The sequence below is a fragment of the Hippichthys cyanospilos genome, chromosome 10 (genome assembly GCF_059441005.1).
Source record: "Hippichthys cyanospilos isolate Australia breed blue-spotted pipefish chromosome 10, RoL_Hcya_1.0, whole genome shotgun sequence".
NCBI lineage: Eukaryota > Metazoa > Chordata > Actinopteri > Syngnathiformes > Syngnathidae > Hippichthys > Hippichthys cyanospilos.
This window is the reverse complement of record NC_142378.1, coordinates 12,247,648-12,268,420: the sequence shown is the minus strand read 5'-3', so window position 1 is coordinate 12,268,420 and position 20,773 is coordinate 12,247,648. Positions and strand designations below refer to the sequence as shown.

General features: G+C 37.8%; 1 protein-coding gene across 3 annotated transcripts; it reads left to right on the top strand.

The window, feature by feature from the left end:
* The first annotated feature begins 1,073 nt into the window (after positions 1-1,073).
* dazap1 (DAZ associated protein 1) lies at positions 1,074-20,565 on the top strand. Of its 3 annotated transcripts, none has more exons than XM_088426246.1 (13): positions 1,074-1,299; positions 3,591-3,631; positions 4,708-4,874; positions 5,239-5,304; positions 7,965-8,069; positions 8,247-8,295; positions 11,105-11,187; positions 13,445-13,592; positions 13,797-13,829; positions 14,684-14,833; positions 15,344-15,508; positions 18,379-18,468; positions 19,750-20,565. In XM_088426246.1, exons 1-13 carry the CDS (start codon positions 1,268-1,270, stop codon positions 19,914-19,916), a joined length of 1,296 nt encoding a protein of 431 aa, XP_088282372.1. In that variant the 5' UTR covers positions 1,074-1,267; the 3' UTR covers positions 19,917-20,565. The 3 variants fall into 3 exon arrangements, with proteins under 3 accessions (XP_088282372.1, XP_088282371.1, XP_088282373.1); XM_088426245.1 differs by having other exon boundaries at positions 7,962-8,069; XM_088426247.1 differs by lacking the exon at positions 18,379-18,468 and having other exon boundaries at positions 1,077-1,299; positions 7,962-8,069.
* Positions 20,566-20,773: the final 208 nt, after the last annotated feature.

Sequence of the window (20,773 nt, the reverse complement as noted above, 5' to 3'; positions counted from 1 at the left end):
ATGTGTTCAACACTTTGCGATCACATTTCATTTTAAAATGCATGAAATACGGCACACCGGCCAAAGACGGCTTAAAATTAACATTTAAAAGAGTACGTTTTAAATGGTTGATTGAGCTAATCTTCTAGCCACTGGAGAGCAGCAGAAGCTCGTTCTTTAAGGCTGTCGTCTTTTTGAAGGAGGGTTCAGGTCACAGCGACACTCGTGACCGCATCCATCCATCCATCCATCCATCCATCCATCCATCCATCCATCCATCCATCCATCCATCCATCCATCCATCCGTTGAATTGCATCTTGACCGTGCAAGTGTACCTTGCGTTTTGATCAGTGGGCCTTTATTTTTTGGTCTACCCTCTGTGCTTGGTCTCTAGTACGCTCTCTCAATGTAAATTAGCACCATGCACTTTACAACCTTCACAGACTGTCATAGCTATACAGTAATCCCTTGAGACAGTGACAATCTGTTCTTCTCACAATACCTTTGGTAGTACATCCATTGAATGGTGTCTACATTTTGGCAGTGGCTCATTTGAAAGCACAGAGCCTCCTATTTGGAACCATAAGGTCACAGTTAAAGTCCTGCTGTGGGCAAGATGTAAGTCATGTGTACTGTACAGATTTGATTTAAACATCATATATATGTGTCAAACCATCTGTATGAATGTGATTTTTATTCAACACGAATCCACTGATGTCAGACTATGTTAAATGTATCTCAACGGTCAAAAATTCATCTGTTTTCAATAAACAACTTGTCTTCGCGAGGGCATGTTGTAAGTATTCATATATACAGTATACACTTGTCTTCATATTATGAATCAATTATGATAAAAATAGTCAATGGTTTTTAATCATCAGTCTTCGATCAATCGATTAATTGTTGCATCTTGACAAAATGAGTAATGTGTGTTCCCTTTATATATTTTACCACGTCATAAATAAAATGTTCACCAGTAATTAATTCGCCCCAGTTTGACACTTGAATCGTTGTTCTTGCTCGTGAAAAAAAATGTTAATGAGTGATAATCCTTGGATTGTTATTATATTTCTAATCATCGAGTAAAGCTGCTCGGGCTGCTGTAATGGCGGTGGCGGTGTTCCTTTAAAGGCGGTGCACTCTGCAATGTCGTCATTGCGCAGAGCAGTTTTGAACCAAAAAGCGGAGTGACCTTCCTTCCTCGGCTCTCAGAGTGAAAGGGGCAGCAGTCAAGCGAGAAGCCGGCCGGCCACAGCTCACGCAGCCCCCCTCGCTTTCGCCTCAGAAATGAACAACAACTTAATCGGCGATGAAGTCGGGTAAGCTCCTTCCGACGAAGCGTTGGCATCATTTTCGGAAGTCTTGCTTCAAACTTACACTCTGTCATCTCTCTTTCCAAGCTGTCATTTGACAGCTAGCCTATTGCTAACAAGCTAGCTTAGGTCCCGTAAGTTAGCGAGAGCGCTAGCCCCTTGAAAATAGAGCCAAAAAGTGACATTTTTCGTGGGAATTGCGAGCAGGGCAGTTGTACTAGAAACGCCATACGTCGGTGTTGCCTTCCGCCACACTGCCCGTTGCGGAAATGTGCCAAAGTGTCACGCTATTGACTTATGCCGGGTGTTGTTGTTGTTTTTTTTGCCTCTCTCGGTTGGAAGCATCGGAGCTAGCCAAGCTAACGTTTGCCAGCGAAGCGCAATTTCTGACTGACTTGTCCAAGAGGACACTTTGCGGACACCGTAGGAGGTTTCGGCATCCCTTCCCCGGCTTGTCCTCCACCTTTTGCACAATCGTCAAGTCGGTTCTTTTCATTTTTCATTTCATCAGAACGAGATAGATTGTGCGGACGATAAAGTGGTTGTGAAGTTGCAGCATCCGAGCGACTCGTCCTTCCGACCGGGAGTCAGACTGGATACAGCCGGCCGGCTCCAGCCTGTGTCATTGTACAGTACCTTCGCAATTTGCTGTTAACAGGACGGTAAAAACGAACGTGTGTGGCTGAGTGGATTTTAAAGAATGTGACAAAAGCATGTGGGATTTAAACAAGTCAATAAACAAACTGGTGTTAATATAGCCGCTGTTACAGTTTGCATCAGTGTACGTGACTACTCACTTATTTTTATTTACTTAAACCTGACCGTTTTTCTGTTTCTGACTCTGTATTTGACTTTATTCAAATAAGCTTCACTGTGTATAACAGTTTACACCTTTGTTACCAACTAGTGTAACAGTTCACGTCGTCGCATTTTATAGTGCAACTCTGTTCTTTGCTGTATGGTACATCAATGTAGGTTTTCCCTGTCTACTCGACCATCTCCACATCGATGTATTTTGGTGTTTGTGTCTGTGTACTTGATGGTGTCCACATTTGTATTTGACTTTACGCCTGTGCACTTGACTTAGCACTTTTGACCATGTGGCTGCCTTGTCCCTAAACATCCATGCATCCATCATCTTTACCACTCATCCTCACGAAGCTCATTGGCGGTAGAGAATATTCCAGCAGAGTGAATAAAAGGGTCAAAACAGGCATTTTAGTGACATTAAAATGCAGATTAGCATCAGTGCACTGCTCTCATTAATACCTGTTCCTTCCATCACATCAGTTTCTGAAGTATTCATTACAATAGATCTGCCCGCAGGTGAAATATTTACTAAAGACGTTGATTGTCTGGTTGTTTGCTCCCAAACACACCTTTTCACCACTTCAGCATTTTGTGCAGTAAAATGTTGGAACAAATAAATGAAACATTGCTGTGTACTTTACGGACTCCGTGCAAAATCTCTCCTCCTCAGATCCAGATTCAAAACAAACCTGAACGACGTGGATAAAGTTGTTGAAAAACTGAGCCAGAACATTTGCAATCTTTTAAATTTAAGGAGGAGAAGAGGGAGATGTTTTGCATCATTCACCATTGTTGGTTTGGTTTATCCAACCTGTTTCCACCTTTTTGAGTGCAGAATTGTGACGTTTGTCGCTTGTTGGTCACTTGCAGATCGGATAAAAGTGACCAGGCTTTTCAGAGTGACGTTGCATGATGAAAGATTAGCTATGGAGTAGTTTCAGGACCATACCACAGTGGCCTGGTTGCATTTGAAACAAATCAGATCTGTATCATTTAAACTGCTAATAAAAGATCAAATACAAGCAGCACATGTCCAGTAAAATCAGACTTGGACCACTTCAAACTGCTGTCTGAATGTAGCCTTACAGGTATATGTTTGACTCATTTCTCAGCAAATCTAATAATGCTTTTAATGCAGTGACAGGAACCCTATATTTTCCTTTTCAAATGAAGAGCCCATTAAATGGAACATGAAGCAACTTTTTCAAAATTATTAAACATTATAATGTCTCATTTGCATAACTTATGTCTTCATTGTGTGAAGGATTTCATGGATACGCATTATCATTAAGTAAAACATTTTTTCAGCAGAGGAGCCAGAAATAAACTAGAGGTTACATACCAGTAACTATTTTCTGAAGTTGCTGGGGAAAAAATGCCATTGTGCTCCAAGGATGCAAATCCCTGGTTTACAAGACTGTACTTGACCAAACCGTTTACACTAGTATGCATGGTAATTGTATTTATTTCATCATTTGTTTTTGCAGAAAATTATTTGTTGGTGGGCTAGACTGGAGCACCACACAAGGTAGGTATCAACATTATTTATGATCATATCCTCATTATTTATTATTATATTTTTTAAGTTGGTGAATATGCAGTTAATTTGCAAGAAACCTGTCGTGAATAAACAACCATTTGTCTTCAGGGCACAATGGCACACTTTGTTGTAATACAAGGGAAACTGGCTTCTAGCTTATTAGCACTGGAGAAGGTGAAGCAAAAGCTTACATAATCGCTGTGTTTAACTATTTGTTACAAAATAAAAATAAAAAAACAGATGTTTCTTTTAGCGCTAATCGACTACATATTTTTCCATAGACTGTAATGATAATGTCGTATTACATACGGCTGTTTGTTGAGCTAGCAAAGCTTTTATTTTTTTTCAGCGGTCTAAATTGAGTTCCTCCGTGCCCTTTTGGCACAAGAGAAATTTGAATGGTTAGAATCTTGCTCAGTTTACATGAGTGTGAAAGACTGTGACTTTGGTCTTGTTACAAAACCTCCTCAAAGATGGTTTAGCCTGTGTCTCTCTCCAACCCTTTCCTTGTGCTGTCTTGTTTATCCACTGTGTAACTTCGGACGTGTGTGTTTTAACGGCACTGTACCATAAAGATCACAAGCACAGCAGTGGAACTCCGCTTATTCCATTGGCATTGTCCGCAGGGCTTCCTAGCAATGAGAAAAGCAATTACAGACTCCTCATTTGTTGAGACTTGCTCACTTTGACTCAGTGGGTGTGTACTGGCATCTCTGGGCTGCAGTGTGTGCTTGTTGCTATGGAAGATGGTATTGGGTCAGTCTTTTATGAATTTGGACACATGACATCTCTATGTTGATAGTTTGTTGTATGTATTAAAAAAAATCAACATTGCTCATTTACGACGAATAAATGTACTGGAACATTTTTAGATGTTAATTTGCCCTTTAGCACCTGTGCGGAAGATTTTCCAAGCTTCATTTATCATGTCTAAATCATGTGTCTGCCATTCGTGTTCAGGAGACAAATAGAGCTGAGTCATGTCTTTCATAACCATTTCACATTTGCAGTGTTGCTGTGTTGTGTTCTATCATTACTTTCTTTTTTTTATCTTCTTCCCTCAGAAACCCTGAGAAACTACTTTTCACAATATGGGGAAGTGGTAGATTGTGTTATAATGAAGGACAAAACAACTAATCAGTCGCGAGGCTTTGGTTTTGTCAAATTCAAAGACCCCAATTGTGTACGGACAGTGCTGGAGACAAAGCCACATAATTTAGATGGCAGAAATGTAAGTATTTAATTTGAAAAGACTTCTGAAACAATATGTGCATATTTTAAGAAACGTGTTGCTCTAACCAGTACATCTGTATTTGGTTTGTTAAGTACGAGTAAGTGCTTTATGTTGTATACAAGTTCTCTGCAATAACTGACATTTATTTGCTTAACATGCCTTACCTGTTCAAAGTCAAATTGACTTATTTGGCAGTTCACATTGCATTTCTGACTGCATAAAAACAGAGTCCTGAAGTGGGATGAACATAATTCATCATGAATGCAGTATTTCATCAACCATTTATTCAGATAAGCCAGTGTGAAAAAAAACATTTGGCACACTCTATTGATGGTGAAACATTTCTTCTCTGTGCTGTCAGATTGACCCAAAGCCATGCACTCCCCGAGGAATGCAACCTGAAAAGTCTCGAACTAAGGAAGGCTGGGTAAGGAGAATCTAATTTCTTTTGGCGAGACAAGTCTAAGTTTTAATCATGAAATAATAGTAAAATTGTACTGATTATTACGCAGTAATAATAAGCCACACGTTCCACAACTCACTCATGGCACAACCAAGGAGAAACCATATTTATAGAGGTCATGGCAAGTAAATTAAAAAACAAAAGATGTTTTTTATGCATCCCCCACCAGTCTAAACAGTACAATATTTTGATTAATATTGTGTTGTTAATCCGTTCATGGGGGTGGTTGTTTTGCAACTCAAAATGGCATCACAATTGCTCAGGGCTCAGTTAACGACTGATCACGGATCAGCTTGCAAACATCACATGACCAAACCCAGAAAACAGTAGTGATTCGGCAATGCGATGGCATTTCCAGTCAAGAGCAAGTGACAAAATGCCTGCCCCCTGAGATGGAAAAAATAAAAACGTGAGATTTTGCTGCTCAATTCATATTCTGCAGTCACAATATTAATCAGAATATCGTTTAGACTGGGGCGGTTTTAGAACCTATTGTAAACAAAATCTTAAAAAAAAAAAAGGAAGGACAATTGCATTTGTGTTTTTGTCTAATCATTTTTGCATAATAATGCTAACTAAACAAGGTAATAACCGAGGCAGAAACCTCACGTATCAAAAATAAAATACCGTTCATATTTTCTCACAAATTGATACTGTCAGTCAGTCCCTGCGTGTGTGTGTGTGCGTGTGTGTGTGTGTGTGTGTGTGTGTGTAAATCACGCAAATTGTTGAAACATGTAAACTATTGAAATAGGCTTTGTCTCTTTGACGATTCATGTTAATGCCGCAACAGCCATGGCATTTTTGTGGATTTTTTTCTGGAAGTTACTGTTTGGAATTTGATGATTGATTTCCGAATGTGAATGAAACACAGAAACTGCTATTAAGGATAAACCAACGGTATCTGGAGCTGTACTATACTATACTATACTATACTATACTATACTATACTATACTATACTATACTATACTATACTATCCTCCCTAAGCGTACTTTATGTACTAATTTGTTAGATAGCAAATTTTAAACAAAAGGTATTCAAAAAGAATCAATGCGAATGAAACACAGAAACTGCTATTATGGGATAAACCAATGATATCTGGAGCTACACTATGCTATACTATCTATACTGTCCTTCCAAAGCGTGCTTTATGTAATTTGTTAGATAGCAAATTTTAAACATAAAAGTTATTCAAAAATAATCAACGTGCTTACTTTAAGCCAGTCCTTCTCAAATGGGGGAGGTGGCTTTGTTTTTTCACGTGAAATGCAATTGCAAAAAAATAAGGGATGACAATATACTATTTATATTTTAAATTTCAGGCACTATAGTGCACTTGGTAATATTTTTTCCTGTTTTAGTCTAACCTATAACCTGTATAAACTAGAAAAACACCTCTGTCAAAGTGTAAACATTTATATTGTCAATAACAAATATTTGAATTCAAATGACACAACAACATACACATAAAGACAGTATTATAGCGCACACTTAAAAAAAAATTGCACCTGCAACAGTGATGTAAAAAAGAAATAAAAATAAAAAACACAATCATATGAATTATGTTACCAGTAAATTCATAAATAAATATATCAAATTATATTGAATCTCATGTTATGTATGGTGAAAGTATGTTATTTTTTTAAGCATTATTTGATTGAAATGAAATCAGTTTCCTATAAGTGACAAGTGGCAAGTACGTTAAGGGAAGCCATCATGGTGTGTCTGGGCACCAGCTAGCCGCCAAGATCACATGAGTTGTCCACTAGCCGGTTCTGCAAAGTGATAAATTGATAAAACATTATGATTTTCTCTGAATTTTACTAACATTTATACTTAGAATACACTTATATTATAAATTATGCTTAGTTTACATATTTATCACAGCTGTTCCTTAATTTTTGTGAGAAATCATTAACATGATTGGCGTCCTCACATAAACTGCTAGCCCTTTGTATTACCAAAGAAGTAGCTCTCAGTTTCAAAAAGATTGGTAATCCCTGATTTACAAGGTATTCATATAATCATACGTCACTGTCTCTCTGTCATAACGCATCTATTTTTCGATTATTTAATATTTCGTGACAGCCTAATGTTGTGAAGGTGATAGCAAAATGGGGTTCGTGAAAGTGTCATCACAGAAAAAGAAAGCAAGGTGACAAGAACGCTTTCAATTGATCCCCTCCCTACTCAGGTGTTACAGCCATGCTGTCTCATTGGGTAGCAGATGAGAAATTGCCTTTTGTCACATCTTTGTCTACAAGCATCAGCCCTGAATGTCAGACAGAGGCTATTGTGAGCGAGGTCCTTTCGGCCCTCAGTGTTTTACTGGCAAATCAAAAGATGCATTTGATTGCAGTCCTTCTTCTAGAGCAGCCTGGAGCCTTTACAGTGAGTGCAGTGCACTGTGATTGTGAAAAGAGTGAGTGGAGGAAGCCGTGTTCCCTGATCTGTGGAGACTAGTGTTTGCATTGACATGACATGTTAAGAATTATACCCCAGGGCAAGAGGAGAACCTAATTTCTTCTGCACTGCCTGAATAGATGACAGCAAAGCGGCCCTTCCTCCAGGGATACTTTCACAGACACTGTAATCCATACACCGCTTGTTTTCTTTCAGAAGGGCAGCAAAGCCGATAGCAATAAATCGAAGAAGATATTTGTAGGTGGAATCCCCCATAACTGTGGCGAGCCTGAACTCAGGGACTATTTCAATAGGTTCGGAGTGGTGAGTATTGTCAATTTCATATTCATCACTTCATATTGTTTTATGACTGTCCAAAGTAATGAAAAAGCACATTTCATTGAATGGGAAAGAGCAATTTGATATTTGTCTTAATTTAGTTCAACAAAGGACCTTGTCTACTTTTCTAAATAGGCATTGTTTCCCTTTGTCCGATTCAAGGTCACAGAGGTGGTAATGATCTATGATGCGGAGAAGCAGAGGCCCCGAGGTAAAAGCTGATCCCGTTTTCAATCCCCCTCTTCCCTCCATACCTTACCATCTTAAATCTAATGACAAACTATCCTGACCCAATGAGAAACAGACCATTCAACTGTGGAAATTACATTCATTTTAATCACTGCAGCCTGGACACACAGCCTGTGTAGGCACTCCATTAGAGGTCATACAAAGAGCTCTTAGTGTACAGTACACAAAATAGAATCTTTTCTGATTATATTCATATATTTGTAAATCCTCATTTTTATACTGGCATATTTTTTATTGTATGTATTTCCTATATGTATATATAGTACTCACATACAGTACGCATTACACTAGATTAACAATCATTAGAGATACAACAATTAATTGCTTACATGGTTGCTCATGCGGGGTGTTTACACACCTCAATCCTAAAAAGGTTTATAGGGTAAATAATACAACTTGTACAATGAGTTGGGAAAGTGCCTGGACAGAAAGAGGGATAAAAATTGTCATACAGAAATTATGAGTGTTAAAAAAGAAAAGTTGAGTGCCTTAACACTTCATGGGACCTATGCAGGGTTAATGATTCTTAACTCTGTCGCATTTGCTACATGTGTTACAGCTATTGTTTGACTGCAATAGAAACTGCCCAAAGTCATAATAACATTACTGTTTAGAGATCTCCACAGTAACCCGTTTGCGATAATGTTTTCAGGAGTCATAGCCTCATTCTTTTTTTTTTTTTCAATCAAAAGGACCTCAAGACAAAAATGCGAAATGCATTGCAAGACAAAAATGCGAAATGCAAAAGTCTTTAGCAGATGCTTTGGGATGCAAAGCATCAACTAAAAAGGGAGACATCAGAGGCAGCCATATGGTCATGCAAAAGGCACTGAGAACAGTTTGAGTTCCAAAGGGGGATTTGACCTTCAAAGGAGCCTCAGTGATTATGGGGAACTTTTATTTCACATGAAAAAGGTTTGTGTTTGCAACTAACCTCCTTATGAAATCTCCCAAAAGACACGTAAGATATCACAGAATTGCATCGATTTAATTTCTACATGTATAGTGACACGTGAGTGTGAATTGCCGCACTGGGAATCAGACCAGCTACCGGCAATGTTGGTGTCAGCCTCTGCCCAGTGAGCTCCAGTCACATCTGTTTCATCTCCGTTTGTCCTACATAGCAATGATGTTGCGGCCAGTGACCCACAACATGTTCCGTGTTACTGTTCCTCCATCACTTCATATACCCTTTGTTGGGAGAAACAGAATAGTTTGTCATTGGGATTTAACATGAGCTAATGCACCCGTGAACACCATTGCACAATCTTTGTTAGCCTATCTGTAAAAGATGAAACTCATTAGATGTTTAGCCTCTGAATAAGTTTTCTTCACTTTGAGTTTGCACATGAATGATACATGTACTTTAAATGTCACAGTGTTTTCCCATGTGTAGAAATGTTAAGTATTTTTGCAAGTGAGCCCTTTCTATTTTTATTTTCCTCAGTGCCCCTTCTTGTGAATTGTTTGAATGTGATTTACTGTGTCTCTTAAGATTTGTCTTTTCCCCTTTAGGTTACTGTGCATTAACTGGTACCACAGAGGTACAGGCCAAACTTTTGAAAATACCCCAAATGTTCAATTGATTATTGGAGTGTATACAAAATTGTGTCTGTCTTGAAATGGTCTTCTTTTTTAATCCTTTTATTTGGCATTGCATCAAATTGTTGGAAAGATGCTTTATCTTTTGTGTAGAATATTATAGGAGCAAGGGAATGTGTTTGTATTAAAAACTGAATTTTGTTGCAATAATATAATAATATAGAGTAACACAGAATGAATACTGGTAATTTAGTAAAGCAGGAAGTCCAGTGTCACCACAAAATGTTGCTTCAACCAGGATCCTAGCATGGTTCTAAATTCAGATTGAGGGCATTGACAGAATAGGCCACATGCAACTTGGGGATGCTTGGCTGGAGGTCTCTCAAATCTCAATTTGTTTTCTCTTAGGACATTTAAACAGATTCAGGTTAGGTCCCCAAGTAGAGATGGGTACTCAACCTAGTTCTGCCAAAGTGGAAAACTAATCTAATTGAAAGTAGCTCACTCTTGCGCTTAGAAAAGAAGAGTTACAATTCAACTGATTTTTTTTATTTATTTATAAGATTAATGTTAAGATTTATATGTTGCATTTCTTTAACCTTGTTTTTTTTGGTGTTCCTGTTGATCTTTGTATATGCCCCATGAAAACATTAGGACAAAACCATTTTGGGAGACCAGTTATGGCCTATATCTTTGTGTTACCATTTGCAGTGTTTTATTGCTCAGTTTCAGCTTATCCTGGCTGACTCAAAAGTGAAATATCAAATTTGGGAAAGCTTGGAGAAAGCGTTAGGCATTCTACAGTTTGTGTTTCTCCATATTTTTGTAATGCATTAACAATGGCTGCCACACGTGTGTGCTCCAAAGCAAAATACCAAGGACAATTCAAGGTGGGGTTTGGATGAAACTGCACAAAACATTACCAAATAATATAGTATTGCCAGTATAAATGATTTGCCAATATTTAATAGCAATCCTTCCTCCTTCATGTAAAACAGACGATTAATTCCCAACATGTCTCAGAGTAATAATACAAATCATTAATACTGCCAGGCTGTGTAGTTTGTGGATTTTTGTGTTGTTTTTACAGTCGTGTGACGTCATCCAAACCCCAGGAGCCTCTTGCTCAATCTTGACAGATCCTCACTCTGCCGAAACCCAATACTGTTCTTCATCTTGTGTTGTCACAACCCCCCTGCTACCTTGATTCACTCTTGGTCGTTGGCTAGGTTTTGGATTTATTACTTTCGAGGCCGAACAATCAGTGGACCAGGCTGTCAACATGCATTTTCACGACATCATGGGCAAAAAAGTGTGTAGTTGTAGTTTTATTTTAACCTTCAGATGAAACAGAGGCTTGGGCGATTGACTTTATATTAGAATATAACGCAAACGATGATACATTTGTCTTATTTTCAAGTTCGGCCCACATTGCAGGATCGTAAAATTAGACTTCTTAGTTTCATGCTGAACATAAAAGCATATTCTAAATAATATTGACAAACGATGTCATATTTTTGTATTTCACATCTTGTCGCCTCAGGCTCTGTTTAAAAACGACCACTCCTTTAGGATGTGTTAAGTATAATTGAGTTTATTAAATAATTTCATCTGGATGTTGATGTATGCATGTATTTGTATTTGAATACATAATTACAATTAAAAAAAATAAATAAATTCATGGCCGACTGAATTACGGAATATTATTCACCTAAAGGATTGGTCCAATCAGTTCTGTTTCTTTTGTTTGTTTGTTTTATATTTGGTTGGCCGGTCACTTCCACGTCAACATATCTCTTATTAAAAAAAAAAAAAAAAAATAGTGACCTCAATCAAAGAATCTCCATACTGTGTCCATTTGCCTAACAAATCCAAAATGTTCCTATTCTATTAAATCACTTTTGATAAAATAAAAAAATGGAGACGATCATGTGCTCATGGATTGTATTAAGTGTGGATGAATTAATCAGATGATGGCAAACTTTCCACTTGGAGAAAGTAAGTCACCATGGTACAATGTTAAAGCGGGTCTTCTTATATTGCACAGTATTGTGACTTTCTTTTTATGTGGCAACTATCAACCCGCTGAAATCTCATCTGAGTAAAACGGAAAAACTAGCGTGTTTACTTCTGATTATTCTAATGTAGTAATACAAACAGTCATTACACCCACTGTGAGTTTCCACTTAAAAGTGGCAATTGACTCACTTTAGTTTTTTTTTAAAATTATTATTATTGAATTAATGACTCAGTAGGCACATGGGATTTCTTAATTAAAATGTCACTATCTAGACTGAATCCAATCTCATTGGTAATGGATTTAGCTCAACCTGTAAACTCTCTAGTTCGACACCCCCTTTGACTTTGCCCTGATTTTTCAGCAGGCATCACGGCTCAACTTAATCCATTGTTCTTGACTTGACATTACCTTACACTGGGACTTGAGGGAGCTTGGGAGGTAGGTGTTACAAAATTAGAAAATGGAGCACATCAAACTAAGGGACAAATCCCAGTTCTGCTGTTGGGGACTTTACAGAAGTCATGGTATCCATCACACGAAGCTGTGATGCCCACGGGAGGAAGCGCTCTGGTAGCTGCCGGCGGCAGCGGGGCCACTACCAGACGTGCGCGTAATTGGGTCGACAGAGAAAAAAGAGGATGCTGGGGTTGCCAGCAACACCTAAGAGCTGGGTGGAATTTGCGATTCATTTTCCTCCCGCAAGGTGACCCCAATAACTCAAGCCCTCAGTCTATTTCTGGTTGGCTCCCCCTTAGTCTCTGCCCGGTTCCTTGAGCTGGTTAACTGTTTGTTGTCAGCCTGTTTACCAAAATCAAATTGTGTGTCCGGCGTAGGAGATTCGCTGTACTATACATTCATCCATATTAAGTAGATATAATAGCGATACATGTAGTTTTTGTGAACTATCACCATCAAGTGGATAAATGGAAAACAGAAAGCTTAAAATGATTGGTCTTAGTGGTTTTGTGATAAATTTTGTGGCGTGCCATTTTTGACATTTTGGGACAAATTTTTAAATTTTGACACAGTATGAAGATTCGGTTTTATACTAAAAAATGTTCATGTGTTTTTTCTGCATGTTTACCTTATATTCTGTTAGAATTGAGATACAATTTTCTCTTTACATCCATCCCCCCTAAAACTTACTCCAAATTGAATAAACTGAGATTCTTCATATGCATTAGATGGAGAAAGGTAAGTTATAATTTTACATTAGAGTACTATCATTTTTGTAGAAGGCAGTACATTGAAAAAAAAGCTATGTTTCTCAGGTATATTAGAGACACATTTATATTTTAAAAATCATCACAAATGCAACAAAATTTATATTCAGTACCTGATACACATAGCTGTACCTTTGTCCTGGTTACTCAATAGATTTGATTTAGACGTTTAATTCATTCTATTGTTCTAAAGTGAAGCTTTTGAAATTGGCCCCAAACAACAAAATATGTCATACAATTTGGGTCAGGACAGGTCTGACTAGGTGGCGGACTTCATGAGCTAGTTACTGGTGTTACCAAATGTGTCCTGCTTGTCCTTTGTCCAGGTGGAAGTAAAGAAGGCAGAACCCCGTGACAATAAAGCTCTGGGCCAACTTGGCCCAGGCCAGTGGGCGCCCAGGACCATCTTGAGTGCAGCTAATGGTTGGCCAGCACAGCCTGCTCAGGGTTGGCAACAGCCTTATGGGCCACAAGGTGAGTGCAAACAAATTAATACATAAAAATAGGCATTATTAGTGTTTCGATTAAAAGCGGTCGTTGAAAATGATATGGCTTATGTTAGTTTACAAAGCTCAACTGGATTTCAAAATTTTACTTTTCAGATGAGAATTTTACTTTTCAGATGAGAATTTCTGCTCTTTGTCCAAAGTGTTTTATAATTTTTGTTTCTCTCTGAAGGGATTTGGGTTTCCACTACTGGCCAACCAATAGGTAAGATCACCTTGCCAGCAATAACCACCAAACGTTTGCATACATTTTTTTCAATGTAATAATTACTTTAATTCAAGTTACTTTTACTTTATAGCAAAATTACTTTACATCATGTGCCTGCAGGTATTTATTCTTTATATTTGTGTTTTGTAGCTGTAGTGAAATAATAAACAGATTTAATGAAGTTGAATATTATGATCAACTGAGAATATAATTGCACACTTTATGTTTAAAAGCTGATGAAGATACGTGTTATGTATTGGAGAAGACAAATATGTTACTTATGCCTGTATGGTGGCCCTGAAGTGCAAATCACAAAAACAAATAACAAACAAAGAAATGTTCATCGTAAACAGAGGCAAAAAATACATACGTTTTTGCTTTTTTGTTTGGGGTTTTTAATTTGGGGTTGTGTTCTGTCTTTTACCATCTGTTTTTGCTTTTTTGTTTATAATTTTTAATTTACGGTTTTGTAATGTTTCACAATAATGTTTTTTTGTGATTTTTCGGTTTTGGCTATTGTAGTGTGATATTGTTTTTTGTTTGCTATTAGTTTCCTTTTGTATGTTTTTTTTGTGTGTGATTTTTGATTTGTGTTTTGTGTTCTGTCTTTTGGTATGTGGTTTTGCTTCTTTGGTTGCTCTCATAATTTTTGTTTTAGTTTGTTTAGTTATTTCCTGTTGTGATTTGCACTTCAGGACCACCGTCAGCCCAACCAGACAGGATAGCAAGCATACTATAATTATTCCTTCACATGTTATGCCAACACTCCTCATTGTAGACTAACATAGCACGTAAGCCTGGTTCGATTTCAAGAAAGTGTGCCTAACAAATTGTGTCCTCCACTTGATCAGGTGGTTATGGACCTCCATTAACAGCAAGCCGGGGAACCCCTACACAGCCCCCTTCACCTTTTAGTGCATTCCTGGTCACCACCCCAGCGGGCAGCTTTGCTGCACCTCAGGGCTACCCTCCGCAGGGCTTCACGGCAGCACCTCAATTTGGTGAGTGATGCTAACTTGCTCATTGCAACCACATACACAGTTGTTCCACATATGTATACTGTTGTACTCGTAGTAGTAGTATAATAGACATAAACTGTTTGTAACTGTTTAGGGCTATTACTAATTTATGAATTGCGTGTGTGTTCTCTTGTGTATTGTTCATATTCAGGGATATCTTTTCCAAAATAAACAGTAAAGCAATAGAAAAAATCATGTCAAAACCATCTTGCTAACATTATTTCAAAGTATATGTTTCTGACTAAATAATTAAATAATGTTTTTGGAAGGACAAGACAGTTGTCAAAAGGTAGAAAAACATCAGTTGCGTTGTCATTCAGTAGGCACCATCTCATTAAAAAAAAATTGCAGGAAGCAGTGTAGAACTTGATAGGAGGTGTGTTTTTAAAGAGAGGCCAATCTGCTGATGAAAGAAAGTGTGGTGTTGGTGTTTGATGTCCAAATTGTGATGAGACAAGATTCCTTAAGAGTATTGTTTTATTGTGTTAACAGGTTATACTTTTGGCACTCCTCAAGCAGAACAGTTTGTTCAGCAAGTTCCTCCTCCACCAACTACTCCAGGAACTGCAACATTGGGCTTTGCTCCCACCACGACACCAACTCAGGACTTGAGCAAAGCTTCCTCTGGGCAGCCTGACTTTCCGTACAGCCAATATGGTAAGAGAAGTATCATGATTGTTGCTTTTCCATGCCCCTTTCTCTCCTACTTTTATTTTATTTTTTTATACTTGGTGCCACTGGATAATTTTTGGTCACTACCAAAGTTACTTTTGAAGAAATTTACCGGTAGCTTAATTAGCTTCCCATACACACTGTATGGCGCCCCGCTCCTACCTGAGCTGTGAAGTGACTGTCATTTGTGTCAGGTTTCTCCAGCAGGTTTTTGATTGTGTAAAAGGTTTTGGTAGGTAGGTGTTGCTTTAGACAGATTAGATCATCCTGTCTTGCACTGCTTATTGTTTTTGTACTTTTCATTTATTCTTGAGAGACCGCTACATCCAACATTGTAGAAATACTTTTCGTTAGTGTCTCAATAACACCCAGTTGCTTTCTTTTGTTTTTTTCAATTTGAGACTTTTGTCGATTTCCATTCTTTGTCATGACATCACTGCCATACATAATACCAACATGAAACCATCTGGAGTTCAGGTTGTTCATACCAGACTTACAGATTTCTATCTGAAACGCAAATGAATTATTCACTTACCTTTTAAGTCATTTTGTATGCTGTGTTAATTCATATCCCTTTCTATGGGATGACTTTGTGTTTGAGCTCTCCTATTGTTTAACAACTTTGTATGTGTTGTCAAGCAGGTGAGTTTTTTTGCAAATTTTCAGAATCTTAAGAGAGCCAAGTTAAAAAACAATAGCGCTACTTAATTTAATCTTTTCTCGACTACTTTGTTACCTTATATAATTACCTTTAATGTCTTGCTGTGAGCATAATATACTGCCGGTACAAGGTTCATCCTTTACCTTCATTTATGTAAACATGTGTCAGATAAGACTCAGTTATGTAAGAAAAGCTATATAAATTATTTTCTCACTCTTGACAGCTACTTTCTTGACCATGCATTTTTTTTTTCATTCAGCATTCTGCGCTCAGTCTTTTTCCGACCACTAAAGAGACCTAATCTTAGACCACACATTCATTCATCTTTTCATAGACCTGTCACCCGAGTTGTTATTTGACTGGCTTACTGCCAGAGGTCAACTGAGATCATTTGATTCAAAGACCTCTGGTGTCGGATTTGATCAGGTCCAAGGGAAAGAAAGGGCTTGTGCTGCTTCCACATCAACACCAGAGATGTACCATAATAGTAAATGAAGTATATATTCTCTAAATGTGTGCCAGTGATCCATCATATGAGTGGGGGGATAGAAAAGTGCTGTAAAAAATTAATGTCACATTTGATTGTCTAGAAAGTTTTCAAAAACCTTTTTTTTTTACCTTTTTAACCTGGAACCTGGTGCTTACTACCTCCATATCATGCGACTCTTAAAGAAAATAACCAATTATTGCAGTGAGTTGCTCTTTCAGCTCAGCTCATTTAGAGGATTTGTGTATTGCTTGCAATATTTGCATGGCCTGTTTGCATTTTTCATGAGACCAAGATACTAAACGTCCCCTTATCGAGTTGGTATTAAACACCTTCTACTGCTATCATATATCGTTGCAGGATTCACATCAACACAATACCACCTCCAAAATTCTGTTCAATCCCTAATTTCATATGCTAAAAAAATGCTAATTTATCACCCTGCCATGGATTAAAATGGTACTAGGCCTTTGCCAGCCTTCGTCACCTAAGTATGCAGTAACAGCGCCTCCCCACCAAAGATCTTATTGCATCACAAAAGCAAATGACTGTGGTTGTCAGGTTCACCTTAAAAATCCCAAAACAAAACAAAAAAGCAATGAGTCAAGTAGGTGGATTTTTGCACTCAAGCATTACTGCTATTCATTTTATAGCAAGAAGTTTAATCAAATGTTTTGAAAAACAAACTATTATCTCAAGGCTTTACACATACGGATTTGGGGGGTAATCACTGATCAGTGAGTTAAAAACAAAAAAGAACAATTACAGATTCCATTAGAAAATGTTGCAATACATCGATTAAAACAATTTGTTTATGTACTATGTAGTCAATGAATCGGCTTAACCCACAAATACTTCTGCCAAAACTTCTGCCTAATGATGAAACATTTTCTGACGACATTTACATATCACTGATATAATTATAGTACAATTTTACATGAATAAAATTGTATTCAGGCTTTTGAACACCTCAATCACAAAACTGCATGAACGCTCTAACTTTGAAAGGGAAAAGCTCACTTTCCACACAAACGGGCTCACATGTACTGTACAAACCTGAACGTTGGCAGCATGGGCAAGACTGTGTTTGCCGTAATGTTTTATTGCGTGGTTTCGTTCCGATCACATATTTTGCATAAAAATGCAACATATCAGCTGATTTGATTCACCCGATCAGATCAGTGTCAGTTTAATTTTCGCTTGTTATTGTTATTATTTCCACGTTATCATATTAACATGACATAAAGCCGCAGGCTTCCACAGAATAATACAAGGCATGGCAATTTATCGGCTGGTTTGATTCAGCAGGCTTCTGCAGAATCATAAAAGGCGGAGTTGTACAACATTTCTTATAATTCAAGTGTCTGGAGTAAATAGATTTGTTTTCAAGACTTTAAATTTGTTAAATTAGATTCGATAGAAATTAGATTAAAAACAAAAGTGGTGTTGACAGACCGATCGTATTGTTCGATTTGTGAAACGCAAAATGGACCATATTTAAACATAGAGGGGTTTCTGACAGCTACGATATACGAACTATAGGGAAAAAAAAAATACTTCCCAAGCGCACTGAGAAGTGACGCTTCATCAACTAGAACCAGTTAATGAGTAGAAATGTTAAGCTCCTTCAGTTTCTAGTAAGAGGGATACTAATTAGACAGCCAGTATAAGGGTTCAGTCAACGTGGTCTCCTCGTCTCCCTGATAGGCTTGGGTAACTACCCTCAGGACGCCTCTGCCTACGGACCAACGCGTCCTCACACTTATGGTCAGGATGATCAGGCAGGATATAGCGCAGGTAGGTGCCAGCATCATATTCTCCAACCACGGAGATAGCATTAATTCCTCCACTGTAGTGTCTGTATAATGCTACAACCTGGTTCTTTGCCACTCTTGCAAAGTATTTTGCATGTACATTCAAATCCCTGTGTGTATAGTAAAACATAGCCATTAGTTGTCAAGTCTGTTTGAGAGTAATTTACAACCAAATTAGCTACCAGAGCTCTCAACCTGTTAGCGCTCTCTGTGGCTGTTGCTTTACTATACAAGGCAAATCCTATTTTATTTTTTTGTTGTCGACATTGCTTTGCACCTTACAAAAAAGGATGATCTAATGGTCAGAGAGACACTATGTTTATGGTTATGTATCACCATTTACCCTGTCCTGCCAAATTATTGCTGAGATTAAATAAAATGTAGACCAATTTCGAGGGCACAATTACAGTGTGATTCTAAACTAGTCTACAGGTCTTTAGTTTCAGATATTTATTTTGGCTGTCTTTGAGGTCCAAATGAGAAGTCCAAAAATGTGTTTTCTCCTTGTTGTATTGGTTCATGTCACTCCCATGTCAGTGTCATGTACAATATCTGTTTTTGTGACCTAGAAGACCTTACTTTATTGAAAAGAATCTAAATTCGCCCATAGCGAGCACGGCAGACTTTTCTTTACTGTGTCAAGCCATCTCATCCAATCTCCAGAGCGATACTGCCACCAAGCGTCCAAGTAGAAAATACGTCATAACAGATAAGTTAGGTTGGTATTTTCCCTACGGTGGCCTGGCATGAAAGGCCATTTGTAATAGTTTATCTGTTATGCTATGAATATGCAACTAATATCCAATTAACTTCATAAAACTGAAAGAGACAGTTGTTGGAAATACTCTCTGTGTGCATGTGTCCCTAATTTTCCATGGTATATTGAAGGGCCGAGGAGTGTTTACGATATCTGCTATGGTCGTGAAGATTGTGTTTAAATCTCGATTTTGGCTTTTCTGTTCGGAGTTTGTGTGTTGTCTCCTGTGTCTAATTGTTTTCAAAACATGCATGATTGGAGTGACCAAAGTCATTCACTGTCCCCTCAGACAGCAAAAATGCTAAATATACAGTATGCATTGTACTTTGCAGTGAATTGCCCATCCGTTTGAATATGAGTTGGTTGGTTAGTAGTATGGTTTGGATAGGCTCCGGCTCACACATATTCTACTGAAGATAAGCAGTACAGAAAATGAATGACGAATGGATACATTGTCAGTATTAAACTAACCTTTCCTGTCGCTTCAAATCCTCTCATTCACCGCAGGCTACGCTCAGGACCTGACAGCATTCAGCCACACCTTTGCAGATCCTAGTCAGACAACGGCCTCATATGGCTCAGCACAGCCCGCCGCTGCTCCACAGTCCGCCGCCAGCGCGTTTGGAAGAGGGCAGAACCATAACGTACAAGGCTTCCACCCGTATCGACGCTGACTATCACTTTGGGAAGCGGATGCTATGTAAAATTCTACACAGAAATAATCCGGGGGGGAAAAGAAGTCAGGGAAATGTGTGTTGGATTGTTCTTTGGATTCTTTTGAATGCACATTGTGAAATGGAAACCTCCATAAAAGTAGGTCTTCCAATTTAGTCAAGAGTTGTAAAAATATATTTGTTTACCTAATTTAAAGAGAAGTCATCAAAAAGATGCTTTTATGTCCAATAGTTCAACAATGTTTTCTAGTAGAACTAAAACTATGTTGCAATAATTTTGATTGTCACACTGGACACTAGCACATAAGACTAAATGGAAAGAGACTTGCCTATAAATATGTATATTTATGGTTGACACAAATGAAAACAGGGTTTTGCATTTCCCCAGCTTTAAATCCTAGGGAAATTGTTTTTATTTGGTCAATATTGTTTACTTTCTGAGCCTTTCAAGTTTGTTTGAAATTGAGATTATAGATATATATTATACACAAGACTGTGCAATTTTTTAAAAACGAATTTTGTACTAAGATGTACATTTTGCTTGTTTTTTTATTTTAAGATGTAGACTTCCCTCAGGTGGCTGTTTTGGGTGCGTTTTGCACTTATGCAAAAAGGAAATATTATTAAAAACAAAGTTTTACGGATGTGACGTGTTCTTGTACGGGTTTTTTTTGTTTGTTTTTTTGTTTTTGCTTTAGAATGTTGGTAGAACTACTGCTAATAGACTAACTTAATTACAATTTGGTGACTCTAAATATAATATACAGCAATACATAATACGCACTTGAGACAACTTGATTTGCTGACGTCACCGCCAAACCCCACCGCAACCAATACAGTTCCAAACATAACATTAT